The sequence below is a fragment of the Canis aureus genome, chromosome 9, assembly GCF_053574225.1.
Source record: "Canis aureus isolate CA01 chromosome 9, VMU_Caureus_v.1.0, whole genome shotgun sequence".
In the NCBI taxonomy this organism is placed as follows: domain Eukaryota; kingdom Metazoa; phylum Chordata; class Mammalia; order Carnivora; family Canidae; genus Canis; species Canis aureus.
The window spans coordinates 72,156,393-72,184,353 of record NC_135619.1 but is presented as its reverse complement, the minus strand read 5'-3'; the positions used below and the strand labels follow the sequence as shown (position 1 = coordinate 72,184,353).

At 55.2% G+C, this 27,961-nt stretch overlaps 2 protein-coding genes across 21 annotated transcripts in view; one reads left to right on the top strand and one right to left on the bottom strand.

Moving 5' to 3' along the window:
• BEGAIN (brain enriched guanylate kinase associated) overlaps window positions 1–7,725 on the top strand; it is a 44,329-nt gene extending 36,604 nt beyond the window's left edge. For 11 of the 14 annotated variants that reach the window (XM_077910604.1, XM_077910599.1, XM_077910613.1 and 8 more), the window contains 4 exons: window positions 1,263–1,329; window positions 2,373–2,480; window positions 4,693–4,776; window positions 5,701–7,725. In XM_077910604.1, coding sequence (XP_077766730.1) covers window positions 1,263–1,329; window positions 2,373–2,480; window positions 4,693–4,776; window positions 5,701–7,074 — 1,633 coding nt within the window. In that variant the 3' untranslated portion in view covers window positions 7,075–7,725. Of the gene's footprint in view, window positions 1–2; window positions 1,025–1,262; window positions 1,330–2,372; window positions 2,481–4,692; window positions 4,777–5,700 lie in introns of those variants that run through there. The other 3 variants (XM_077910611.1, XM_077910610.1, XM_077910601.1) reach the window with 3 other exon arrangements.
• A 6,558-nt stretch (window positions 7,726–14,283) lies between these two features.
• WDR25 (WD repeat domain 25) overlaps window positions 14,284–27,961 on the bottom strand; it is a 143,555-nt gene continuing 129,877 nt past the window's right edge. For all 7 annotated transcript variants that reach the window (XM_077910592.1, XM_077910594.1, XM_077910593.1 and 4 more), the window contains 3 exons: window positions 17,894–18,064; window positions 15,397–15,537; window positions 14,284–14,766 (listed from right to left, as the gene is read on the bottom strand). In XM_077910592.1, coding sequence (XP_077766718.1) covers window positions 14,545–14,766; window positions 15,397–15,537; window positions 17,894–18,064 — 534 coding nt within the window. In that variant the 3' untranslated portion in view covers window positions 14,284–14,544. The remainder of the gene's footprint in view (window positions 14,767–15,396; window positions 15,538–17,893; window positions 18,065–27,961) is intronic.

Here is a 27,961-nt window from a genome sequence, read left to right as displayed (position 1 = left end):
CGGGCCGGGCGGGGCCTGCCTCCAGGGGGCCCTGCCTCCCCGGGGAGGCGGGGTCCAGCCGGTGGGACGAGCTCCTCTTGCAGGGCCAAGTCAGAACTTGACCCTGCGCCTGGCTGCTGCCAGGACAGGCTCTTCCCAGGCACCCCTCTATCCTCTGTTCGTTCCTCTCCTCTGGTCTTGGGGGGACAGCAGCGGGACACACATGCAGCCATCTCCAGACCCCTCCGGGCCCCCCGGGGCCCCAGCCGCCAACCCCTGAGCCTGACAGGAAAGAGGAACCAGTGTGTAGGGTCCGTCCCCTTGAGCAGCGTGGCAGCAAGTGGAGTGGTGGGCAAGGTGTGCCGGACCCGACTACTCACTCCCTTACGAACCAAACTTTCCTAAGATCGTTCGGGGTATTTAAGATATTGTCCTAAAACGTGCTGCACACTTTCCAGCCTTGAGGAAGACAGCAACTGAATGCAAAGTTTGCCGTTGGCTCGGTTTATTTTAAACATTTATAGTGCGCGGGCTGGTGCTGGCCCCAGAAGGGATTTGCCAGGAGGGCTGTTTGTCTGCCCCTCACCGGGACCTCCCCCATCTAGTTGCGTGGGAACCAGGCTTAGGCCATGCAGTCAGACCTCGGTGAAGGTGTCGCCTCTGCCACTCTCTGCTTTAAGCACCTTGAGGCTGTTTCCCCAGTACCAGTGGGCACACAGGGACACAGGTTGTCAAGAGGATGGACACTGTCCCAAATCCCCTTCCACCATCACAGTACATGGCAGTAGTAGAAATATGGCACCCGACGCCCACCCAACACCTGCTTCCACCTTCCTCCTCCTTCTAGGGTTGCAGGGTGGGGGTGGGGGAGCGTGTTTTACCCACCATGTGTCCCCAGCACTCGGCCTAGGGCCCACTGCGTGGCCAGTTCTAAGTCTCTGCCCTGCTAACCTGCTGTTGAATATAAACCCCTTAGCCAGGCTTGCAAGAACCGTGTTTAAATGTGAGTAAGCTGGCTTTGAGCAAGGACCGGACAGAGCCGCTTGTGAGTACAGGCCTTCCCTTTTCATCTCCAGGGGGTCCTCGACCCTGGCCCACGAAAGGCCTCTACAAGTTAGCTTCTTGCTGCAAGCAGAGGAGCAAGTAGACCAGGGTGGCACCAGTGGGTGGGCTGGGGGCAGGGGCGGGGGGCTGTGTCCAGCCGAGCCCTGCTCGGTGGGCTCTGTGGCCGTGGGGGCCACGGCGGGGTCAAGCCTGGCCCAGCAGCGACCCCGTTGTTCCAGGATTCAGAGCAACTACATGGCGCTGCAGAGGATCAACCAGGAGCTGGAAGACAAGCTGTACCGCATGGTGAGGGCCGACCCTGCCCCAGCACCCCCAGCCCGGAACCCCGGTGGTGAGCCACCAGCCGGGCTGTCATCTCTTGCCTGTGCACTGTGCAGGAGCTGGTGACAGGCTTGGCTTCCCGGCCTATGCACCCCACCAGGGGCTGGGCCAGTTCCCCCCACTCCTGCTGCGAACGGGTGGGTGTCAGGACCGGGAAGTCCAAGGGCTCCGAGCTGCCCCGTGAGCCTCCAGGGCATGGTGTAATCACCCGACCTGGAGGTGCGAGGGTGCTGTGGGACGGAGGACCTGGGCTGGGGACCCAGATCTGGTGGGACAGAGGCCTGAGTTCAGGCCCTGGGTGAGCCGGAAGGATGTCTGAGCCCAGCTGTGCCTCTCACGGGGCCCCCCCGGCTTTGCGTGAAGAATGGGGGAGACGGTGCTGCCCTGACCCCGGCGCTGGCAGAGACCCTCCGGGCGACCCTCACACCATCTGCACGTGGCTTCAGCCGTGCCGCCTGTTTTTTAAGTCCATCAGGCTGTCGAGACCTCAGTTTGGACAGGAGGGATGGTGGCGGTGGCGCCGGCCTCCTGGTCTCGAATGGCTGGCGTCAGGGAGGGGCCGATACGAGGTCCCCCCTCGTCCTCGTTTGGTTACGGGCTCGCTTTGTTTCTGAAAATCACCAATGGGTGTCGAGCACCTGCTGCCAGAGCAGAGACAGGCGACCCTGGGCTTTCTGAGCTCAGCTGGAGGCTGCAAGAGGACAGGCTTAAGGAAGAGGCGGGGGCAGGGGCGGGCGGTGCGGAGCGCGCACTCCGGGGGCAGGGGCAGGCCGTCGCCGCCGCCGTCGCGGGGGGCGCGGGTGAGCAACAGGCCCAGGGAGGCAGTGACCCGCCCAAGGCCGTCTGGCTCGTCGGTGCTGGAGCACAGGTGGATTTGAACCTGTGGTCAGTGCCCTTACTCCCACCTTCCTTGGTCTCGCGAAACCTCATCACTACAAGAGGGCACCCGGGGGCCTGTGGGGCCGACCCCCTGTGGCTCCTGCCCACACCCCCCACCCCCGCCCCAGGGCCAGCACTATGAAGAAGAGAAGCGAGCGCTGAGCCACGAGATCGTTGCCCTCAACAGCCACCTGCTGGAGGCCAAGGTGACCATCGACAAGCTGTCGGAGGACAATGTGAGTGTTGCACCTGTGACCCGGGGGGCCTCCAGGCCTCGGGGGCTGGCGCGGGCAAGGTGGGAGGACGGGGCCACCTCACCGGAGATACGCTGCCGAGGGCACCTGGGAAGACTGTGCTGGAAAGAAAACGGCTCGAGCATGCTCACTCGGGACTCCTGCCCCCGCCGGCCCCGGTGGGGCTCAGGGCCGCGTGGCTGACGGGCCCAGCCGCGCGCCACGCTCCCGACGGCTGACCGCACGTTCACTCACGGTGGCTGCTTCTTGCCAGGCCCTCCTGGGCTGTGAGAACATGGTGTGAATGACACGGGCGAAAACCCCTGCCCACGTGGAGCGGACGCCTGAGCGGGGAAGCAGTAAACACGGTGGATGGGCAGGCCGCGCCACGTGCTAGAGGTGCTTCACGCGCCTGGGAGGGACACGCAGCAGACAGTGCTGGGGAGTCGTTCGGGTCCTTCTGGAAGAGGCCAGAGAGCTGGCCCCGGGCGCCCGGGGGGAAGAGCCTTCCTGTGGGCGGAAGGCACCGGAGTGGCAGAGGAGGGTCTGCAAGACCAGCAGAGGGGCCAGGGGGGCCCCGGGGGCAGCGAGCAGCCCAGGGTCTGAGGCCAGAAAGAGAACGGGAGGCCATGCTGTGCAGGCTGCTCTAGGAATCTGGCTTTTGTTTTATTTTATTTTTTTTAAAGATTTTATTTATTCATGAGAGACACACAGAGAGAGAGAGAGGCAGAGACACAGGCAGAGGGAGAAGCAGGCTCCCTGCAGGAAGCCTGATGTGGGACTCGATCCTGGGACCCTGGGATCATGCCCTGGGCCCAAGGCAGATGCCCAACGGCTGAGCCACCCGGCGTCCCAGGAACCTGGGTTTTATTGTGAGTGAAGTACGGAGCCACCAAAGGTTCCTGAACAGAGGAGTAACGTGACTGGACCTAACAGTTTTCTGGGCTCACCGAGAACAGACTGCAGGGACAAGCCGCAGCGGGAGGCTCCAGGAGGTGGCAGTGGCTGCGATCCAGGCTAGGACAGTGGCTCGGCCAGGATGCCGCCTGTGGAGTGGGGAGCAGGGCTCAGGTTCTGGTTCTGTGTCGAAGGTGGAACCCAGGGCATTAGCCGTGATTGTGGATGTGGGGTGTGGGGGAAGAGAAGGGCCCCGCCCAACTGCAGGGTTCAGAGCCCGGAGGGGAGAAGCCCGAGATGGCAGGCCATCAGGGGGAGAGCGGGGCTGGAGTTTAGGGCAGAGATCAGATGGGGAGGCCCCAGCACAGGCCGCACAGGGCGCAGGGAGCCTGAGTGACCCGGGACGCGCTGGCAGACCTGGGCCGGCCAGGCAGTGCTCACAGCCCTCTGACGCCGGGGGCAGCCGGCCTGGGGCCTCAGGGGGGCCAGTTCTCGGCTCTCAGCCAACCGTGCCCTTCCCGGGGCCTCAGGAGACACCGAGGAGGCTGGGGACCCAGTGTCTCTCCACTTTGCAGCCCAAGTTGGGGGCACCAGCCTCAGCACAGCCGGCGGAGGTGGGGGAGCCTCCAGGAGCAGGGTAGGGGTCAGAGGTGCCCCTGCCTCCCACAGCCTGCCTGAGCTGCAGGACGCCCAATCCTGGTTGAGCTCTTGGGGGCCCCGCAGTGCACCCCAGCGCCCTCCCTGCCGAGGATCCCGGGTGGGGGCGGGAGTGCAAGGCCCAACCACAGGCACATGGAACAGAAATTTTCCAAAGATGAAACCAAATGCCCTCAAGTCCTACTGTTTGCATCTGTTTTCAGCTCAGGAGCTGAGCCAGTCCCTGCCCGGACCTTGGGTCACACAGGCCACCTGCCCCACCTCGCCCTGGCCCTCACCCCGCCCTGCAGCCACCCCCATAAGCAGACCACACTTGAGCAGTGGGGATGCGTGGAGCAAGTCTGAGACGCGGGGAGGCAGGGGCTGTGGGCACGTTCCCTGTCACTGTTGTGCCGACACGCTTCCCTGCGTGGTCTCCGTGCCTGGGGGTTCGGGGGCCCCCGGAGGCCCTCCTTCCACCGCTGCCCCCACCTCCCCATGCACCAGCAGCTCCAGGTCAGCACGGAGGCCCCCGTTCTGCAGGCGAGGGCGTGAGGCCCTGCCAGCTGCACAGCTGCCCCCCCACCCGGTCTGTGTTGGCCACTGGGCCTCGGGTGTCAGGGACCGTGGCAAGGACCGTGGCAAGGGGCGAGCCTGCCAAACGCCTTCTCTTGTCTTCCAGGAGCTCTACAGGAAGGACTGCAATCTAGCGGCGCAGCTCCTTCAGTGCAGCCAGACCTACGGCAGGGTCCATAAGGTGTCCGAGGTAACGCGAGCACCCCCAGCCGGGCCAGCCTCGCCCCCAGGCCTGCCTGGACTCCTTGCCCACAGGCCCTCCCAAGGGAAGGTGCTGGAGAGCCCGAGTCACGGCCCTCCTCCCTCCTGCAAGTACCCCGCCCTTTCTGACTACGGAGCAGGGGCCATCCCCCCACGCACACCTCCTCACCCAGCGGGGACAGCCTGCGGGTCCCCGTGCTTTCCTCTGGGGGCTGCTCCAGGCCCCCTACCCGCTGAGCACTGACGGGGCAGAGGGGCCCGGGTGAGCCTCACAGAAACCCTGTGGTTCCGTTGGGCACAATGGCTGCACCCATTTCAGAGATCAGGGCTCCCTGATGCCAAAGCCACACTGGCCTGTGGACCCCCACCCCTGCCGGCTGCCCCCACCCAGGCCTGGGGGTTCCATGTCTCCTCTCCCCTGGGCCTGGGCCATGCCTGCAACACTCAAAATAGATCAAACAGCAGCGGGACATCCCACGAGGCACCAGGCGCTCGTGCCGTCAATCTGTGTTGCATCTGAGTCTGTCTTGTTCAGGAGCACCCAGGCCTCGTGACCCGGCAGGGGTGCCACCGACAGACCTTGGGGCTGGGAGAGCAAGTAAGCCCCTGGGTGGGAGGAAACGAGGGGCCTGCAGCCCCAAGAGGGGCCAGGTCAGCCCCTGGTGCCACCCTCGGGGCTCTTCAGAGCCCAGCTGTGGGGGGCCGGGGAGATGGGGGTGACTGGGGGCCCTCGGGGAATCTCAGGAGCTTGTGACACACGGTTCCAGGAGCCGGCTCTAGCGGTGCCATTCGAGAGGCCCTGGGCGGTCCCCCTCCTCCGTCTGCACACGTGTCGGCCACGGTCACAGCCGCAGGTGCCGGGCTGACACTACCCTGTCCCCGCCCTCCCCTCCTCACTCCTGCCCCGTTGCAGCTGCCCTCTGACTTCCAGGAGCGCGTGAGCCTGCACATGGAGAAGCACGGCTGCAGCCTGCCCTCCCCGCTCTGCCACCCGGCCTATGCCGACAGCGTCCCCACCTGCGTCATCGCCAAGGTGCTGGAGAAGCCCGACCCCAGCAGCCTGTCCTCGCGCCTGTCGGACGCCTCGGCCCGCGACCTGGCCTTTCGGGAGGGGGTGGAGAAGCAGGGCCCGCGGCCCCCCTACAAGGGCGACATCTACTGCAGCGACACGGCCCTCTACTGCCCCGAGGAGCGGCGGCGCTCCCGGCGGCCCAGCGTGGACGCGCCCGTGAGCGACGTGGGCTTCCTGCGGGCCCAGAACTCCACCGACAGCGCGGCCGAGGACGAGGAGGAGGCCGAGGCCGAGGCGGCCGCCTTCCCCGCGGGCTTCCGGCACGAGGCCTTCCCGGGCTACGCGGCCTCCCTGCCCACGTCCAGCTCCTACTCGAGCTTCAGCGCCACGTCGGAGGAGAAGGAGCACGCCCAGGCCAGCACGCTCACCGCCTCGCAGCAGGCCATCTACCTGAACAGCCGCGACGAGCTCTTCGACCGCAAGCCGCCCGCCGCCGCCGCCGCCGCCGCCGCCTACGAGGGCAGCCCGCGCTTCGCCAAGGCCGCGGCCGGCGTGGCGGCCCCGCTCGAGGCCGAGGTGGCGCCGGGCTTCGCGCGGACCGTGTCCCCGTACCCGGCCGAGCCCTTCCGCTTCCCCGCGTCCCCGGGCCCGCGGCAGGCCCTGATGCCCCCAAACCTGTGGAGCCTGCGGGCCAAGCCGGGGTCGGCCCGGCTCCCCGGGGAGGACGCGCGGGGCCAGTGGCGGCCGCTGAGCGTGGAGGACGTGGGCGCCTACTCGTACCCGGCCCCCGCCGCGGGCCGCGCGTCGCCCTGCAGCTTCTCGGAACGCTACTACGGCAGCGGCGGCGGCAGCCCCGGCAAGAAGGCCGAGGGCCGCGCCAGCCCCCTCTACGCCAGCTACAAGGCCGACAGCTTCTCCGAGGGGGACGACCTCTCGCAGGGCCACCTGGCCGAGCCTCGCTTCCTCCGCGCCGGCGGCGACCTGAGCCTGAGCCCCGGCCGCGCGGCCGACCCGCTGCCCGGCTACGCGCCCAGCCCGGGGGACGCCGAGAGGCTCGGGGTGCAGCTGTGCGGGCCGGGCGGCAGCCCCGAGCCCGAGCACAGCCCCCACAGCTCCAGGGACTCCCTGGAGCCCAGCTCCATGGAGGCGTCCCCGGAGATGCACCCCGCCGCCCGCCTCAGCCCCCAGCCGGCCTTCCCGCGGACTGGTGGCTCGGGGCTCAGCCGCAAGGACAGCCTCACGAAGGCCCAGCTCTACGGAACCTTGCTCAACTGAACAGGCCGCGGCCACGGGGCCCCCCCCCGCCCCCCCCCCGCCCCGCGACCCGAGAGGAGGCCCCCCACGCCGTCTCGTCCACCCCAGCCCCCCCACGGTGGAACGTTTTTCACACCCGACATCCTTCCCCACCTGAGATGAGCATTCCCCCCTTTTATAAAGTGAAACTATTTTTATAGAGAAAAAGGGTCTTTCTTAACGCACTTGGCCTCCAGCTCCCTGGATGGCAGCCTTGGCGTTTTCAACACAAAGCTCCTTTATTTTTCGGGGGAGGACGAGTGGGGCCTGTCCCTGGGAGGGGAAGGACGGCGTCCCGTGGAGACACCCCAGTGAGCCGGTGACAAGGGAACCCGAAGCTCTGTCCACGAAGAGGGGAACTAGAACGGGTGGAGGGATGTGACATGTTTTTAAACTGTTCTCGCCGTGTGACCGACACACCACCCCAGCTCTCCCGTGGTCCGTCGTCCCGAGTGGGGCCGGTGCTCGTCCCCCAGTGTCCCGCTCCCCGGCACCACCTCGCTCTACCTCACACGTAATGAGGCCCTCTGACTCCCGGTTTCTGTGGCTTGCTTTCCCGTCGTCCGCGATGCATGCCCTGTCCCAGGTAGTACTGTACTTCCGTTCATTAATAAAAGACATCGGTGGAAAGGACTTGGCTCTGGCTTGTTCCTTCCGACCGCGGGGACGTGCGGCCCTGGCTGCCACCCCGTGTCCCTCCCGCCAGCATCCGAGGGCTTCCCCTGTCCCCACCCCTGGGCGCTCTTCTCACCCCTTCCAGGACATTCCTTTCCTCTCCCCCACATATTTCTGCCCCTTTGCCCTTTCTCGGGTCTCAGACTCGGCACCTGCCTGGAGGGTCCTGAGGCCTGCCTTGGGGGCAGCTCTCGTTTCTCTGAAATGTCTGTTTTGCCCCATGTTGAGGGGTGTTCTCGCTGGGGAGGGAGGTCGCGGCGCCGCCCCCTGGCCTCCCTTGGGCGTGGGGCTGCCGTGGCCCGCCGTCCGTGGGGAGCTGTTCCCGGGGGTGATCCGCCCTTCTGCTCTCCTGCCCCTTCAGATCTCCCCTCCGCCTTTCTGCAGTTTCCCCGAGGGGTGTCCGCTCGTGCATTTATCCTTCCTGGGAATTCACAGGGAGGCTTGTATCTGTGGATTGCTGGATTTCATCAGTTCTGGAAAACTCTCAACTTTCTTAAATGCTGTGTCCTCTCTCTTCCTGGGACTGCCCGGGGAAGTCTGCGCAGCTGCACCCCCTCCTGGGTCTCCTGCACTTGGGCTCACGGAGCTCAGCCCTCGAGATGCGCCTTCCACTTCACAAGTTGTCTGCTTTGTCCACGTGGCCGCCCGACACAGCCACTGGGTTTGTAGTTTCCCATTAATTGTTCCATTCCTAGATGTTGGTCTCACAACCCCACCCTGCCACTCCAACGGTGTCCTGTTCCCTGGAGAGCTTTTCTAGCTTGCCTTTTAGTTCCCGAAACATGCGGGCACAGCCGGGTCAGCCCGGGTCTGGCACTTCCTTCACCGTTCCCCTTGGGTCCTGCCCTTGCTGCCTCATTTCTTCATGGGCCCGGTTATCTCGGACGTGCGCTCGTCGAGGTCTCTGAACATCTACGTGGGTTCTGCAAGGCCTAGGGTGGAGGCCACTCTTCCCGGGGCTCTACGTCTGCTCCCTCCGAGGGCCTGGGCACTTGCCGCTAGAGCCGAGCCGGGTCTGGGTGCGGGCCTTGAGGTGCCCCCAGTGTCCCCCAGCTCCGTGTGAATCCAGGGAGGGTCTGCCTCCTGCCAGGTGACCCCAAGGAGGGTGGGCATCAGCGGTGGCTCCCGGCATCCCTGCACTTGTCCTGCCTCTGCAGGAGAGCCCAGGGCCCCCCTTCCCTGGGAGATGTGCCCCAGGAAGCAGTCTCCCCAAGCCAGAGGCAACTATGAGAGGCGCGGGAGTCAGCTCCCGTTTGGGGGCCCAGTTTCCTGGTGGGCAGACAGGAAGAGACCCTGAATGAGCTGGGGAGCAACCGGGAGGGTGCAGGGAGAAACACGTGGCCCCTGGCACTGCAGACACTCAGAGGTGTTCCCAGAGGGGAACCCGAGCCTCGTCAGCCCCACGCATCAGCTGTGTGAACGGGGGTGGGGTGCCTCTTCCTGGCTCTAGCTCCTCGGGGTCTAGGGAATCGGGGGGAGCAGGGCTGGGGACCCTGAGGGCTTTGCAGCCTGGGAGAGGGCCCTTTCACATTCAGGGCTTTAGCCTCCACATCATCACCTCAGAACCTGCAGCCCCGCCCCCCCAGGTGGCCTCCGGACCTCACAAAGCCCAAAACCAGCCACAGCCAGGGCTCTGAGAGGGTCTCATTCCCAGAGGGCCCTGCTCAGGGCTGGGTGGGGACAGTGACTTCTCTGGCCTACAGATGGGCTGACCTGGCCACCTGGAGTGCAGGTTGGGGTGTCTAGAGCTCCATCACAGGACCTGGAGTAGCAGGGTCAGGCTGACACCACCTTGACTGCTATGTAAAGCAGTCCCAAACCACTTCTTGTGGGGCTGAGCTGGAAAAACTTGGTTTTCCCCCCAAGTTCCCCAGGCTCAAAACCAGCTCAGCAGGACACTGCAGCTTAGGAGTGCAAGTGGCTCTGGTCAGTGACTCCCTCAGCATCCCCTTGGGTGAGGACTTGGTGCTTCCCTCCTCTTCTTGATGAGGGGGCCGGCTGATGCCAGCTCTGGGCAGCCCATAGAGACAGTGGCCCATGAGGAGCTCAGAGCTGGGGGGTAGCAGATGCTGTCTCAAGGCCACGCAGAGAGACGAAGGGCCCTGCTGCTCCAGGGGGAAGCAAGCAAGTCTCCAAGAGGAGGCTCATGCTGGGTGCTGAAGGATGAATAGGAGTTCATCAGGCAGTTCAGGCAAAGGGAACAAACAGCCTGTGGAGAGGCACAGATGAGTTCCAGAAATATCTCAATGAATGCTTCCATGTGCCTGCCTGAGGGTTTAGCCTGGGGCCACCGGTTTCCATCTGGATCTGTCCTGGGATGTTCTGCTACATGGAAACTTCTGGGCTGTGGTGAGGCCTCTGCCTCTACTTTCTTAGCTCCATCTACCCAGGTAGCCAGCCAGGCCATAGGGTGGGCTTCCCTCCTCCATCCCCTGGCCCATCCCCACCTGCACATCAACCACCCTCCTAACAATCCATGCACACTTCTCCACCCCCAGCCAGGGCAGTGCCGGGCTGCGCTTTGCCACTCGCTGGCCATGTGACCTTGGGCCAGTTTCCCTTTCTGGAGCCTAGGGACACTGATGAGATTCCCAGGAGTCCTCCTCATGACAGTTGGCGGTCCCGGTGCAGGAGGGCCGCAGGCTAGGCTGGAGAGGGAAGGAGCAGACTTCAGGGTCAGCAGGTCTCCTAAGCAGCAGTTGAGAGGTGGGGCCACCTAGCGCGGGGCTTCAAGCATCAACCCCACTCGACACAGTCCTGGCCACACCTGGCAAGCATACACAGCCACATGCTGGCACCTCAAGATGAAACCGTTCTGCTCCCACAGAGTCTTCAGATCTGTGCTCAGATTCATAGGTGAGGGTAAAGGTAAGCACTCAGCCCTGGGAAGGTGGGTGGAAGGCACATCCCACACTTCTTTTCATTCCAGCTCCACACTTTCTAAATTTAGCCCTTTTATTTTAAACTTGCAAATGATGAACTCCCCAGCACCTTGCAGAGGATCAGTGAGCCTTTAAGAAGGCTCCTTGGAAGGTAGCATTAGGAGAAAGAAACAGATAAAGGCACGGAGTACGCCTGCCATTCTTCCCAATAAAATAACCTACAGAAGGGAGGGGCTGGCAGTCAGCTGGCACCTATAAGGCATGGAGTTGAGGAACCAAGTCCACAGAGGAGAGCACCAAGAAATAGCCAGAGCAGGGAGCCCTGCCTGTGCCCCTGCCCAGGAGATCAGAGCTTTGGTTGGCTCAAGGTGAGCTGCACAGAAAAGAAACAGACTTCGCAGAGACTCGGTGTCTGCCCCAGGTGAAGCTGAGAGGGTAACGATCTGCATCTTCTCCCCAGCAAGCCCACTTCATGATGAGGGAGCAGGCTCAGAGAAGCGAAGCACCTGCCAACATCCCAAGCAAGTGAGTGGTGGGCTTGGGGCCTGAGTGGCCTCCTGGCTCCAAACCCCACAGGGCCCCAGGCAGCCGGGCTGTGTGCTCCGCAAAGGAGAGGAGCTGGGCAGCTGCTGGGCAGGGCAGTCATCCTATGGCCACACCCAGCACTCACACCAAAGCCTGATTTAATATGGTGTACAAACAACGCCCATACTAAAAAGGTAAAGGGGGCGCCTGGGTGGCTCAGTCAGTTAAAGTCTGACTCTTGGTTTCAGCTCAGGTCAGGATCTCAGGGTCGTGGGATCTAGCCCCACATCAGGCTCCTTGCTCAGCACAGTCTGCTTCAGACTCTCTCTCTCCCTTTTCCTCTGCCCCTCCAGCTTGTGAGCTCTCTCTAAAATAAACAAACCTTTAAAAAAAAAAAGTGGTAATAGTAACATGTCACAGTGGGGAAAGCAATCAGAAAACCAGGCGCTGAAATTCTCACTCAAGATATTGCACGCAAGAAAGGCAGGAAACCACCCCATTCAGGCTACACTAGACAGCAGGACATCTGGACTCCAGGATCTGGGGCTGGACGGTGGAAATGGGGGGTGGGACAGGCAGATGAGAGGTGCTCTGGGAAAGCCAGGCGCCCCTGCACCGCAACAACGGCAGCCCTTCCTCCTGGCCTGTGTCTGGATTCATTGATACATCACTCATTCATTTGACAAATGTGTGCAGAGGGCCTGTTCGGGCTGGATCCGGGGAGACACACCATTATGCAGTGGGTCCCATCACTCTCCCCTCCAGCTCCATAGTGAGAGTGATGCCTGGCCAAGGACCCCTGGTCCAGCGGAGTGGGCGTGTGCCAGAGGCCAGTCAATCAGGGTCCTTCCCCAAGACTTGTCAAGTAGGAACAGAGGAAGGGGCGGCCCCTTGCTGGGTGTCTAAACCAGGCACAGGCCCAAAGGGCCAGAGAGGGTCTCATCAATCCTCACTGTGCCGTGATGAGGTCTGACAATGGGGCCAAACTGCACCCTCTGGTCTAAACTGGCTCAGTTCCTGTATCAAGTGGTGGTCTGATACTAATATTACTAATACTAATACTCCTAGCTGCTGTTTCGAGTGCCTACTGTATACGGGTCCTGCCAAGAGCTGTACAGACCCAACCTCATTAAGCCTCACCAGCTCAGTACCATCAATTCTCATTTCATAGGAGGGGAAACCAAGGCACTGGGCGGCCCAGCACTTGCCTGCAGCCACACAATGGAAGGTGATGGCAGGGTCTGTCTGTCTGACCCCAAAGTCTATGTCCCGTCGACAGGCCACACTTGCAGTTATTCATAGAACACCCACTGCGGGCCAGGAGCCAGGTGTCCCGCAGGGAACAGACACCTGGAACCCTGTGAAGCTGACATCCCACCGCACACACCTATGTTGTGGGGCAGAGCGGTGGGGTGGGGAGACAACATCCAGCAGAGCTAAGGAGAAAGACCCAGAATGAGAGGGGAGGCTCCCTGAAGGCCCCCTGTCTGCACACTGCACGAGACAGGCAGGAAGCCAGGGGGCACTGGGGGAAATCATGACCCAGCAGAGCTCAGAGTGGGACCAAAGGCCCTGAGGCACCGTGCCATGGGAGCACAGTGGAGGGAGCCATTAGCCCATCAGGGATACCGAGAGCAGGCTTCTGAGATCACTGAGCTTCCCACACAGAGCAGGAGAGCTCCTGCAGAGGTGAGAAAGTGTGTGAGAGGCTCAGCAGGGCAGCCACATGGGGGCTGAGGGAGGAGTGTCCATCACCTGCGCCACGTTCTGAACGGACATAGGCTCAGCCTCCACGCCCTCGGCCACTCTGCCAGGGGCAGTGCCCCATGGAAGTCTCCGCTTCTGCCGAGGACCAGGCCCTCTGAGCATGGGATGTGGTTTTCACCAAATCAGCCATTCTTAAGCCTTAAAAGAGAAAGCACTCCCAACCCGAGCTCTCCCAACACCCTGCCTGGCACCCTGTGTCCTGCACGAGCCTGGGAGTTCACGTCTCTCACCAGCCTGAAGAGCACATGCTCCCCCACCCCCACCCACGTGCTCTGCTCCAGCCTCCCCACCCCAGTTCAGGCACAGCAGGTGCTGCATCCACTCAACACCCACTGCCTGCCAGGCTGTGCACTAACTGCAGGGCGGGGTGGGGGAGCAGGGATGAAGGCTAGAAAAGGGGTCGGCCCTTAGGATAACCCCCACCTCAGGGCCTTTGCCCTGCCCTTCCCTCTGCCTGGAACACCTGACTCATGAACCCCCGGGCAAGTCAGACATACGGCAATAAACATATTTACAGCCCTCTGCAAGCTCCAGATGCCCATTCCCAGGAATGGAACCCCTGCTGTTCCAACACCTACCACAGACTTGACCTCCTTGGAGCCATACAGCAAGTCTGCAGGTCCTGACTTTGTGTTACAGATGGGGAGACTAAGGCTCAGAGAGGAGAGGTGACTCACAAGGTCTCAGCTGTGCTGACAGTAGAGCTGGCCTAGAACCCAGGTTCTGGAGAGGCAAAGCTGGTTACCCCACGGCTCCTACTCCCATGGCTCGTCTACTCACAGGCCTCCTCCTCAGGTCCTCTATGCTTCCTCACTGACTCCTGTGCTAGGGATCCCTCCTCACTAGCTCATGGTCTCCTCCTTGCAAGGCCACAGGGACACCCCTGCCCTGAGCCATGGTAGCTGTGGTTCCTCACCTATAGTGGATCCTTGGGTTCCTGGAATCGCCCCTCAATTATGGTCCTGGTGGGTCCTGGTGCCAGAGCTCACCTACTTGCCCAGGCCCTGGGGAGCTGGGTCTTCCTGCCAGCGTAACCCCTCAAGGCTTCCTCAGGAGCCTTCCACACATTGCTTCTTCACTGGGACAGTGTGCACACCCTACAGGCAGCGGGACTCCCTGGGCCATGCTTGGTGGGGAGAGGGAGGAAGCTTGGACTCTACGACACTGGCAGGGACTGCCATGCTCCCACACGGAGTTCCTGTCCGCCATCAGGATCAGCAGAGGGGGCTGCCCCATCTCAAGCTCTCACTGGTCTCTTTGTCTTGGAGCCTCAGAGGGCCAGGGACTGGGCAGGTGCACAGAAGTGGCCAACACATATTTGTCGCTAAAATAACCTAAGAAATAGCAAAACACTCATGTTTATTGAGTACCACCAGCAACCCTCCATCCAGGCACTTCCACTAAGGTGGTCCTCATAACCCTGAAGCAAACAGATCTCTTCCCCCATTTTACAGATGTGGAACCTGAGGCTCAGGGTGGAGGGAGGCACCCTCCACCCAGCTTCAATCAAGGCAACCTCAGCGCTTCCTCACACCCGCCCACCCCAAGGAAGAATGGGAGCCTGGGGCCTGGCTGGCATCCAGGAGGCTCTGCACTAGGAGGCTCAGTGCCAGATCTTAATGTCGCCCTCCCAGGAGCAGGTGGCGAGGACAGAGGGCAGCACAGGGTGGAAGGTGGTGCCAACACAAGCCTGTGCATGCCCTTGCAGCGTGCGCGCCCGGCTGGCAGTGCGGAAGCTGTACAGCAGGACTCGGCCGTCGGCACTGCCCGTCACCAGCAGGTCACCGTCCGGGGAGCACTCGCATCCCACCGAGTAGCCTTCTACCTGCAGAGGGGAACACAGAGGGTGAGCAGGCCGCACGACAGCTGCTCCTCCAGGCAGCCTGTGAGGCGGGAGCTATTATGCCCATTCTACAGAGGAGCAGCCTGAGGCTCAGAGCACGGCTACACACCCAGCACCCCAAAGCCAAGGCCCAAGCTCCCTCCATAAGGCTGGGGTCCCAGCATGGATCCTGTTTCATGAAGCCAGTTTAGTGGAATGCAGCTGGAAGGGCTTTAGCGTAGCTCGTGGTGTCTGGCCTCACAACAGCCCCTGAGCCCCTGGCCCCACCTGTTCCTGGGAGGCAGGCTTCAGTGGGGAAAAGGGACAGATGCCGAAACGGCCCCAACCCATTCTGTCCTGCCTTCCCTCCCACACAACCCGTCCATGTGAGCCAGTAAGTCAGGGAAAACCTTTCCTGCCCAGCACTTGGGGCCTGGAGGTAGGGCTAGATGTGGTTCACAGCCTTCAGTGACCACCAGGCCACATGGCATGTGGTCACCCAGGAAACAGAAAACAGCGTCTACCCAGAAAGAGGGTCTGTGCACTCTGGGGCCCCATGTCTACTACAGATGTCTGGCAGGAGGCTCTGGGGCCAGTGGCCCACTTTTGACCTGGGGGATAGGAACAGAGTACCTTGTGCCCTTCGTAGCGCCGCCTCCTGCTCATCCGGTAGGGCCACACGGCGGAAAAGAGAGCCAGGTAGTTGCCATTGGTCTGCGCCAGGAACACAGGCTCCCGTGGGTGCAAGGTGAGGCTGGGGCAGGTGTATCTCTCCTGAGAAACAGTGAGGCCACAGAGAGGATGGAAAAGGCTCCCAATTGGGCCTCTGCCTCCAATACACATGCCACCCAGCACTCTACTCCTGGAGCCTTGTGCCCAACCCGTGAACCTGGGCTCAGGGGTCCCTGCAAGCTTCCTATGGTTGCTGTAACAAAACGCTACAAACTGAATGGCTTACAATTACACACATCTATTCTCTTAGAGTTCTGGAGGCCAGTAGTCTGACATGGGTCTCACTGGGTTACAATCAAAGTGTCAGCAGAGCTGTGTTCCTTCAGGAGGTTTTGGGGGTATGTGTTTCCTTGCCCTTCCTGGCATCCCTTGGTTCGTGGCCCTGGTGGTAGACTAGAAAATGCCCTCCCCCCACCCCCCCCTGCAAACTGCACCCATGTCCTCATTCCTAGGGAGCTGTAAATGTCACCTTTTATGGCAGAAAATGTGGAGGGGGTGTTTTTACAGACATAATTAAGCATCTTGACGTGGGGATATCTGTCATTATACAAGGCAGGCAGGAGATCCGACACACAGAGAGGGTGACATGGAGACAGAGCAGAGGGTCTGAAGATGATCGCATGAAGGAGCAGAGCAGACTCTCCCCCAGAGCCTCCAGAAGCAGTGGGCCCTGATAAAACCTTGATTTCAACTCAGTGAGACTTAGCAGACATCTGGCCTCCAGAACTGGGAGTAAATTTGTTAGTTTAAGCCACCAACTTTGTGGTATGTGGCTACACAGCGACAGGAAACAAGTCTACACAGCCACCTCTCCGCCTCTGCAGCGAGCCCTCGGGCTAGCCCCAGCCCAGCCCAGGCTCCTCTGCGGCCCACACACACAGTAACTGAGAAGTGGAATGGCCAGGCGAGAAGATAAAGGCGTGAACAGAGTGTTCACAGCACAAGGCAAGGAACTGTCACTGTTTGACAGGCTGGGTCACATGGAAACACCCCTAAAAATTCCCTTCTCAGCTACACTCGTCCTTCCTTTATTCTAAGCGTTGCCCTGAAGCCACCCTCTCTAAAAGAGCCCAAACTCAGAGAGCAACGTGGGAAGCCAGTGGAAGACAGCTGCAGACTTCTGGGTCCACCAGAGACACAGAGGCTATGGTGGTCTGGTAACAAGCTCCCCAGCACGCTGCTACCAAGCAGAGCACCTGCTCACCCGCACAAAATGAGTAGGTGTGATTTCTAGGAGGGCCAATGGCTTGGCCCTTTAGTATTTTCATCCACCCCACCCACGTACTCTGGTTGCCACACAGGCTGCTGGACTCAGAATGCTGAGGTGGCCAGACACGTCCATGCAGCCCCCTCCCAGAGCTCGTCCTTCCCAGTGGGTTGCACTAAAACCCTACAGTAAAGGTCTAGAGGCTGGTTTGCTCAGGGTTACTTAGAACCCTGTGAGGAAAGGAAAGGCAGTGAAAGGGAGAAGGTATATATGTACACCTCATATATATTTTTAAGTTCGGCAGGAGGAGTACCAAAGAGATTAGCCGTGTCTTAATTTGAAATCTTATAAAATGATGATGGAGATGGTGGCAGTGGGGATGGTGGTGATGGTGATGGTACTGATGATGGTGATGTGAAGGTGATAGTGGTGGTGATGATGATGACGGTGGTGGGTAGCAGTGATGGTGATGGTGGTGATATGAAGGTGATGGTAATGCTGATAGTGGCAAAGATGCTGGATTTGATCGTGGCGATGGTGAAGATAGGTAATGCATTGAAGGAGCACCCCCTGTGCCTGGCACTGTACTAGATCCTTTATAAGTATTATCCCCTTCAATTCTCAGAATGACTCTATGAAGTAAGTAATATTCCCATCCTCAATTTCCTAAGAGGAAAATGAGAATCAAAGAAGCTACATAATGGGCTTGTAAGGGGTGAATCCAGGACTTTATTAACACAGGTGGTCTAACTTGGGTCCCTGCTTAAACTTCCAAGTCACAGCTCCTGTCAAATGCACTGACCAAGGATGGATAGAACAGAAACCCATGGGCTGGCTGGGGTGATGGAGGGAAGGCAGGAGTCTCTTGGGCTGAGTGGCCATCTTCTACTGATCTGGATGGGTGACCCCTCCACATCCTTCCCCTGTGGAGTAGCCATGCCAGGCAGAGGATGAGTAGGACGGTCATGGAAGTGCTATGATCCAGAGCCTCTGGAAGGCTTTCCAGGTGGTCCTAGACCCGCACTTGTCTATCGTACCCAAGAGATTTCAGGCACCCGAAATGGTCTCTAAATATCCTGCCTGCTGAACCATCCCTGCCAGGAAGTGACCTGGGATGCCGACGGCTTAGGGCTATGGCTAAATCCTGCAGCTGAAACAAACTGAAAAGCATTGCCAAATAGGGTTTCTCACGTGGAAAATCTGGTTGGAGATTTTGGCAGAGCTCCGGAAATCCCAGGCAATAATGGTGCGGTCAGCAGAGTCCCGGCTCGAAGCATCTGTACTGCTCAGAAACTCAGAGCCTTCCTGGAGGAAGAGGATGTCCAAGGTCTGCTGGATGGTCGCCTTGTAGCTTCTCACCACCTGCAAGAGTGGAAACCTACCATGCTGGTGGGCCCTAGGAGCACAGGGCAGGAGCCCATGGGGAGTGTCACCAAGAGCCCAGACAGCAGGTGGGTCTAGTGAGGGCAGTGCTGAGCTGCTGGGAGATACATACAGCCTTACAGCCTTGCCTGAGGGCCCCTCCCCACAGACAGTCCTCCCTGTCGCATGCCCACCCCACGTCTATCGACACATGGCCACCACCCGTGAGCCACCCAGGGAGGCGTGATGATCTCTCCAATCACACCAATCCCCTAGGGAGCAGTTGGTGCCTGATGAAAGTGAGCTTTGGGAAGGGCCCATTGCCCAGGGCACCTAAAGAGCACCAATGATACCCATTGATACCAGGCCATATTTTGTGAGAGGTTCTTACTTCTAAAGACGTCACATAATTCACAGCTCACAAAACCCCAGCCTATTCTCTCTGGAACAGTAACTGTACTGCAGAAAGCCAGAGCCCTTGGAGACCATAAAACCAGAACCACAGTACACAGATTAGCTTTAAAGACACTTTACTTCTTAGCATCATGGCCAATATTTCATAGCTTCCTGTCTTGTAAACCAACGTGATTAAGTATCAAGGAGTTCTGTTTTCTCCAGAGCATTTTATCACACTCACTTTCCATTCTAAAGCACCTGGTTTGGGTTGGGGGCGGTTCCCAGAATCGGGACTAAGAAGTATCTCCACTTAACAAACTCACAGACAGCTCGCTTTAGATTGCAATATTCAGCAAGAGGCCAATACAAGGCAGCCTCAGGCCTTCCTGCAGGTCCTAGCCGGCCTGTTTACCAGCTCCCACGGCGCCACCATGTGGCCACAGCATAAACACAGTTCTCTGGTCCCTCGCCTGCAGGCAAAGAAATAGGAAGTCTTGACCATTAAAAAAAACAAAAACAAAAAAAAAAACCTGGAGTTCACAACCTTTAAATTTTGCAAATATATTTTCTATCATCCTCTTTCAAATGTATATAATTCAAATTCACATTACATACAGCACTCTATAAAGTCAATTTAGGCAGTTTTGAGACCCATTCTCCAGATGAGGAACACTGAGGCTCAGAGATGTAGGGATTTGCTCAAAGTCTCACTGCCGGGGTGGTGGGCTTCTCCCCATCCCTGCTGCTTCCTTGGAACCCAAACCCAGTCTCCTACTGGCCACTTCCCACTTCCATAAATATCAGCACAATTTCCCAGGAGAGGATAGGGACAAATGACTGCTCTTCTCTGAGCCTCTTCAGAAGCAGTCCCCAGCCAAAGCAATTTCAGGGTGAGCCCCTTTGAAGCCTGAAGAGTGGTCCAGAGGCAGAGAAGAGAGGACAGCCCTACAAGCCTCTGAACATAGGGCAGAAAGCCAGCCTGTGGCTGCTTCCCAGCCCTGAGCCTCACAGAGTGTGGAGGAGGAGGAAGTCTCCATGTCCCCAGCCAAAGGGACCCAGCTGGGGTGCTGTTGGCCAGATGCTCCACCGACCCACTCTGGGGTGGGTTTTGGGGGAGGGTGTTACATGCCTTCACAGTCTCCAACATCCGCTTTTCCTGAGTTTGCACAACATTCCAAACTCACAACAGTGCCATTCCAGGGCTGTGTTTGGAATTCATTTTGGTGGGGAGGGGAGGGGAGGCGAGGGGAAGAAGCAGGGTCCCATAATCATGGTTCTGAACAATCTCTTTACTGGCTCCTCCCATCCCAGTGCCATTCTAGTCACCCCTCACTTCAGCCACCCCAGGCCTCCATTTGCCTAGGCCACATTGGGCCTCAAAGCCTTTCTTCCCCCTTTACCAAAGTCATCTCCATCACCACCATTCAGGTGAGGCACAGGGAATCTAGACATGGCCGGGATAGCAAATACCAAGAGGAGAGTATATCTGGCCCAACTCATGTCCCTGGATGTGGCCTGGTGGTGGGGGAGGCACAAAGAACCCCCCAGAGCTACAGCAGCTCATAGAGAAGGCCACTGGTGGGCACCCACACAGGCCAGCAGGTCGCAGCTCCCGGTTAGGACCATGAGCTCCTGTGGGCAGGTTCTGGCCTTCACGCTGCAGCCCTGTCTCCAGCCACAGCATCTTGATCCCCACAGGGGCTCAGGAAATACACTGACCCAAGAAAGGGTTGAGGAAAGAGGAGGGCCCTCCTCGGCGCTTGCCAAGTGCTTGGTAAGAGATAGCCACTGGGCAGGGATTCCACATAAATTATCCCATGATGATAGTGCAGAGGTAGCTTTTCCCAGAGGGTGGTGTGAAGGCCCAGACAGGAGCAAGGTGCCAGGGGCCCTCGGCCTGTCCCTGACAGAACTACCTGCATGCCCACCAACACACCTGCCTCCCAGGACAAACTTTCCAGGAGAACGAAAACCGTTGTTCTGTACGTTTCCTGAGAATGGATGGAAACAGCCCAATTCATTAGGGCGCCATAAAATTGAACGGCCGGGAAACAAGCCGTGTTACGGGCGATCCCTGCCAATAACACTGCTGTAAGTGGAAGGCTGACCTTTGAAGTGATCGCTGCCGAACGTGATTTACTCGCCTTCACAACTGCTCCTGCCCCGGGAAAGAGCAGAGGAGCCATTTGTGTGTCTAGCTGGTGGGTTTTATGGCAACCTTAATTACACCGACAGCTGGTGTGTCCCATCCCAGGGGCGTGGGATGGCGCTAAGCGGGCCTAACTAGCTGGATCCAGAAGGGAGCCTTACTCGGACTCTTCTGGCAGCAGGGGGCCTCTGTAAGGTAATCAGATACTTTGCTGAAGGCTTCGGGCTTTGGGGAAAGCTGAAGACGTGATCCATACCAGGATGTATTCAGGTATGAAAATCACTCGACATACCTGAAATCTAACAACTGCTTGGCCCACTGAACAAACCTAGGAAACTCTGGGCTGAGTCATCCAAAGCATAGTATATGCCCTTCCTCGCATCCCTGCCACTTTCAAACTGCCTGGAGTCGGGGTACAGGCTGGACTCAAGTCCTGGCCCAGCTGCTGACTCACCATGTGCCTGGGGGAGTCCCTTCTCTCTTCGGGCTTGGCTTTTTGCCCATCACCATAGAAGGCCTGGACTGACAAGAAGCAAACCTCTGCCTCTAAGCACTGGAGGCAGTGCTTTCTGCTGGACCTCAGAAAGAAGGACTGGGGTGCACTAGCTCCCTGACACCACCCCACCATTCCTGTGGACCCAAACCTGAGGAAAGGCAAGGGGAGACACTGCTCTGGCTCCTGTGGGACCCCGTGCTCCCTTAGTCAACTACCTGCCTACCTTACAGGACCATAAGTTCCAGGGGACTGGTATGTGTCACATTTCTGGGTCATCCTTGGGCAGCACTGGGTCTGCACAGTGTAGGCATTACTAAGGTGTACTGAACTGATGGCTGGATAAGTGAATGAGTGTCTATACAAATGGATTAGTGAACCAAAGGACAGCTTGAAAAGTAGGGACTTTGAGGTTGTTAGCTCCCAGCAATATCCTGCCACTTGGGGCTGAGTCAGCACTTGGGGAGCTGCCACCACTGGCTCCATTAGACACCCTGGGAGAAAATGTTCATTCAAAGGGTCTTCCTGTGGCCCTGGACATGGAGACAAAGGAAACCGGACTCTCAAGGAACTCTGAGGCCATGGTGGGGTGGCAGGCAGAAGCAGAGTGCCTGTGCTCAATGTTCCATCATCACTGGCCCTGGGGAGGTTGGTAGAGGCCTCCCTCCCCAGTGGGTGGCCCAAGCTCTCATGCAGACACCTTGGTGTCCAACCTGATGGCATATTGCTAACTTCATGGTCCTGGGCAAACCACACCTCTCTGCTTCAGCCTCCACATCCATAAGGTGGGGACACTGATGGGGTCTATGCCTGGAAAGCAAAGGAAGGCAATGTGCCTGGCTCAGTGGCCGACATGAAGCAAATCCTCATAAACCTTCCCTTCCAGGGCCAGCCCAGGGCTAGAGTCCCCAGCTCTGAGCTGTGGGTCCTTGGGCAAGTTCCTTCTCCCCAGAATTCAATTCCTTTTCCCTGGGAATAAACATTTGTGTTATCTTCAAATGCTAAGATGTCAGGAATCTATGTATAAAAGCAAGCTGGAGAAGAGAGCAAAGGGTCCATTTTTATAGTTTAAATTCACATAAGTAGCCAATCACAGAGCACAGCGTACACCAAAAGTGCTCTGTTTATAAATCCAAAAAGGATCAGAAATTTACTTAAAAAAAATAGAAAAGAGAACCTAATTAAGTTTTTCTACAACCTGGGGCTGGGGGAGTCTTTCCTAGCCATAACTGAGGCCAGAAGCAATGAGAAGAAAAATGGATTAACCTGGCTTCATGAAAATAATAGTAATTTTTAAAAAACTATCGCACAGCTCAAAAACCAGATAAGAGGACAAATGGGAGAAATATTTTCAACTTTTAACAGAGACAAAGGTTACTATCCCTAAAACAGTTTCTCAAAACAGATGAGAAAGACTCAGCACCTCTACAAAAAAAAAAAAAAAAAAAGCAAGAAAAGTGAACAGAGAGTTCATATAAAAGGAAATGTAATTGGTCCTTTGATCTTGCTCATAACAGGAGGAATGCAAATTTAAATTACACAGAGATACCATTTCTTACCTATCAAATTAGCAAAATCCCAGTTTGACAACACACTCCGTTAGGTGGCTGTGGGGCATTAGCTAACTGTACACACTGCTGACAGAAACACAAAACGATACAATCCCTGTGGAGAGAACTGGGGCAACATCGAGCAAAATAACATATGCCTTGTTTCTCAGCAATCTGCATGACCCAGCAAAGCAACCTGTAGAAACGATCCCAAAGGTACACTGGCAAAACCCCAAAAAGATGTAAGTACACCACCACTGAAAGCAGCAATACTTGTAAAAATAAAAAACTGGAAATAACCCAAATGTACATCCAGAAAGAACCAGCTGAATAAACCTTAGCACACCTATACTCCGGAATGGGATGCAGCTGCAAAGAGTGAAGCTTGCCCACCCGCCCTGCTATGTACAGGGCAGCCTCCAAGACACACTGTCCAGTGAGAAAAGCCAACTGGCAGGGAAACAGTGAACAAGGTAAATGGAAGAGGTGACAGGAATGTGTGTAGTTTGCTTCCATGAAAAACATCAGAAAGATACACCAGAAACTAATGAAGTAAATAAGTAGAGAAAGAGAATGGAGGAGATAGGATTAGACCAGATTAGAGGTAGAACTTAGAGGATGTCTGTTAAGGGGCCAGACAATAAATAGTTTAGAGTTTGGGGGACACAGAGAGTCACTGCTGCATACTCTTCCATGTGCATGTATGTGTGTGCAGGTGCATGCATGCATGTGTATGTTATGGCCATTTGAGAATGCAGAAACCATCTCTATTTTTTTAAAGATTTTATTTATTTATTTAATTTTAGAGAGAGAGAAAGAGTGTGTGCGCAAGAAGGGGGAGAGGCAGAGGAAAGGGAATCTCAAGCAGACTCTGCTCTGAGTGCAGAGCTTGACTCAGGGCTCAATCCCACAACCCTGAGCTTATGACCTGAGCTAAAATCAAGAGTCAGACACTTAACCAACTGAGCCACCCAGGCGCCCCTAGAAACCATTCTTAGCTCAAGGACTGTACCAAGCCGGTGGCAGACCACATGAGGCCAATGAGCTATAGTTTTCCACTCCCTTCTCTAGAGCCATGTATATATTTTAAAAAATGATGCAACCAAATTAACATAAAGCAGGCTCTAAGATGTGAAAGCAAAATAAAGCAAATCAAACTAACCATGTATTGACTGGTAGCTTAACCAAATAGGATTTATTTTTTTTTAAGATTTTATTTATTTATTCATGATAGACACAGAGAGAAAGAGAGAGAGAGAGAGGCAGAGACACAGGCAGAGGGAGAAGCAGGCTCCATGGTGGGAGCTGGACGCGGGACTTGATCCTGGGACTCCAGGATCGTGCCCTGGGCCAAAGGCGGGCGCTAAACCGCTGAGCTACCCAGGGATCCCCAAATAGGATTTTTTTTTAAGAGACATTAAGGCACACTAATTTAATGGCACATCCTTAGCTGGATATACATTCTGAACAGAAAAATCACTAATTTCATGGTAGATCCTAACAGGACATACTCTGTGGACCAAAAGAACCACAAGAAATCTTAAACTGTCTTCAGTCAATACACTGCATATCACAGCTAGTGTATTGATATATACCTTCCCCCAAACTGCACAAAGGTAGATAGAAATAAAAATTTACAGTATAAAAAAGAGAGAATACATAAAACCAAAGAAGTTAAAGAAAAATTTTGTAGTCCTAATTTTGAACTGGGAAAAAAAATTAATATTTTTTTTCTCTTTTTTAAGATGTTATTTTTAAGTAATCTCCATACTCAAAGTGAGGCTCAAACTTACACCTCTGATCAACCATGGGATCAAGAGTCACACGCTCCACTGACTGAGCCAGCTAGGTACCCCTGATGTGTGTGTGTGTGTGTGTGTGTGTGTGTGTGTGTGTGTGTATACATATATATAGATTTTTTTAAGATTTTATTTATTCATGAGAGATACAGAAGAGGGAGGGAGCAGAGACACAGGCAGAGGGAGAAGCAGGCTCCATGCAGGGAGCCCAATGTGGGACTTGATCCCAGGACTCTAGGATCATGTCCTGGGCCGAATGCAGGCGCTAAACCGCTGAGCCACCCAGGGATCCCCTGTATATTTTTTCTTAACAAAAACCTTTCCTAGCTCTGTCCACTGAAGAGGCCTAGAAACAAGGAGCAACCACATCACTCAGATTATGGTCTCTAAACCCAGCTAAACCCAGAAGTGGCAAATGACAGACCTCAGCACCACAACAGTGATTTTAACTGTGTAGCATTACGTTTAAGAAGGTAAAGAAAAGTGGGGCACCTGGGTGACTCAATGGGTTAAGCATCCGACTGGATTTCAGCTAAGGTCATGATCTCAGGGTTGTGAAATAAGCCCCACCACTGGGCTCTGCACTGGGCATGGAGCCTGCTTAAGATTCTCTCTCTCCTTCTTCCCCCGCCTCTCCCCCGGCCCACTCCCATGTGCACTCTCTCTTCCTCTTCCAAAAAAAAAGTAGAAGAAAGAGTGACCCTGGTAGGTAGAGACATGGAGGATGTAGGAGTCCTCCACTGAACTTCCAGGGATGAAATACACGTTTGAGATGAAAAATACATTAGATGTGATTAACAGAAGATGAGACACTGAAAAAAAAAAAAAAAAAAAAAAAAAATTTAGTGAACTAGAAAACACAGCAATTGAAATTATTCAAAATATGCCAAAGAGGAAAAAAATAAAAAAAAGACTGGATTTAAAGATGATCTCTAGTTTTAACCCAAAAATGGAGTAAGCCCACTATGGCCTCTTATTCTCTACAACTAAAAGGTCTGGACAAAATTCAAGAAGCAACTACCTGAAGGCTTTCAAGAGTAAATAATAGCAAGTGGGTTGCGGAGGGAAGTAAGGTAAGGTCCTAGGTTTGCGGAGTTGGGGAGAGGGGGCTGCTTGTTTGCTGTCTTTTAACTCCTGACTTTGACCAATAGACTTACTGAATTAACCAACTACATAGTGAGCATGAACAGCAAAAATTCTGCAACAAATCTGTCATTCTGGTCAAAGGAAAAAGAAAATGGACCCTTTATAAGCCAGAGAGTACTGGAGAAATTTTAAAACATGACCTCTTTCTCTCCTGCCCTGACCTAACAACACCAGCCCCAGCAGCAGGAACTGCAATGCTCTGGGTGTGTGCCACAAGTACCTAAAACCTAGAGGGAAAACATCTGAATAGAACAGCTGGGGGAAAGGGCCTGCATTATAACAGTGGAAGGGGAAAAGCCACATTCTGTTTTTCCTCTATTTTCTCTGTTTATTTTGCCTTAAAAGGGATCCCAGTTATAGATACCATGATGAGGCAGAAGGCTAACAATCTGAGACAACACTCTCTCTCTGGGCAGAAGAACCAGGAAAGGAGGCCCTGGGTGGCCAGGCAATGTGGGAGAAGTTCCAAAGAGGAGAGAGCTGAGAATCATCTAGTTCTGTGTGTGAACTGACATGCACCCCAGGACAAGTCCTAAGCAATACAATCATGGAACACAGTCACAGAAGCATAGCTGAAACCCGGAGAAGAGAATATATATATGACCACTGCCCAAGTCTGAAACTAACTCCTTCATGGCCCAGCATCACAAAGGGTTTGAATACTACAATGAAAAGGAACCACTGCCCAGTGAAAGAGAGAAAGAACTTGCAATCTGAATTTAACACGGTTGGTTGCCTGGTAAGATACACAAATCACTTTTCTCCATAGGACTTTAACAGGACCCAGGATCTTACCATATAATATTCAAAATGTGCAGGATATATTTTGAAATTACTTGACATATAAAGAACCAGGAAAATGGAAATAGTAACCACCACAAAAGAGAAATAATAGATGTAAGCCCTGAAGTGAGCCATATGTTGGAATTATCAGATACGTTTAAACAGCTATCATAATAATCCTCAATGATATAAACACTCTTGAAATGAATGGATAAATGGGTCTCAACAGAGAATAGAAAATACATATTTTTTAACAGGAAATTTAGAACTGGAAAAAAATCGTACAATAAGCTCAAAAACAAAACAGAAGTGATAAAAAAAAAAGACTCTGTGAACTTGAAGACAGATCAATAGAAAAAATACAATCTTAAGAAAAGATTTAAAGACCATTTAAAGATTTAAAGGTCCCCCATTAGGGACCTGTGGGATGATATCAAAAACTAAGTATTTTTGTCACTGGAGTTCCTAAAGGAGAAGGGAAAGACAGCAGTGCCTATATATATATATATATATATATATATATATATATATATATATATATATATATATAATATATATATATTGACTAAAGGTACCAAATTTGGAAAAAAGTCACAAACTTACAGACTCAAGAGGCTCAGCAAGTCACGAAGAAGATAAAATCAAGGAAAATCAAGCCCCGACACATCACAGTCAAACTGCTGAAAAGCTCAAAGGAAAAATCTTGAAAGCACCTGGGGAAGAAAAATGAAGCATCACATACATCTGAAGGACTGGGGATGTTTCATCAGAAGCTATGGAGACCAGAAGACCATGGACACAGTGAAAGTGGTGCAGGAAGGAGTGTTAGCCCAGAATGTTACCAACAAAAACATAATTCTTTGGGAATGAAGGGGAGATAAAGACTTTCACAGGTGAAGAAAAGCGAAGTAAATCTATCAACAGCAGATCTGCTCTGTACAATCAATGCTAAATGCAGTTTTCAGGCTAAAGAGTCATAATAGCAGAGGAAAAGTCAGAACTTCAGGAATGAAGGGAAAGCACCAGAAATGTAGACAATTGGGTAAATACAAAAGACCATTTTTCTCCAATTAAGTTCTTTAAAATATGGATGACCACTGAAAACAAAAACTGTAAGTCCTTAAGGCAAAAAGAAAACTATACCGACCAGAATATATACAAAAGATTGAGAAGTAAATAGCATATTTACTATTTACTAAATAGGGAAATTGAACAAGCTTTTCTATTATTAAAATATTTAAAAAATAATTTGCCATTTCCGGCAAAAATAATGACTGTATTGTGGAGACTGTAATATATTATATGTAGAAATAAATGTATGCCAACAATAGCACAAAGACTGTTGTGTGGGAAACTGAAGATCTGTAAATCATGAAATGCTCACACTATACATAAGGAGATACAAAAGGACTTGAGGGTGGGCTGATAAGATAAAGACATAGACTATGAACTCTAAAGCAACCACTAAAAGTAAACCACAGCACAAATCCACAGATTAAAAAACCAACAAGAAGGGCAGCCCCGGTGGCACAGCAGTTTGGCGCCGCCTGCAGCCCAGGGTGTGATCCTAGAGACACTGGA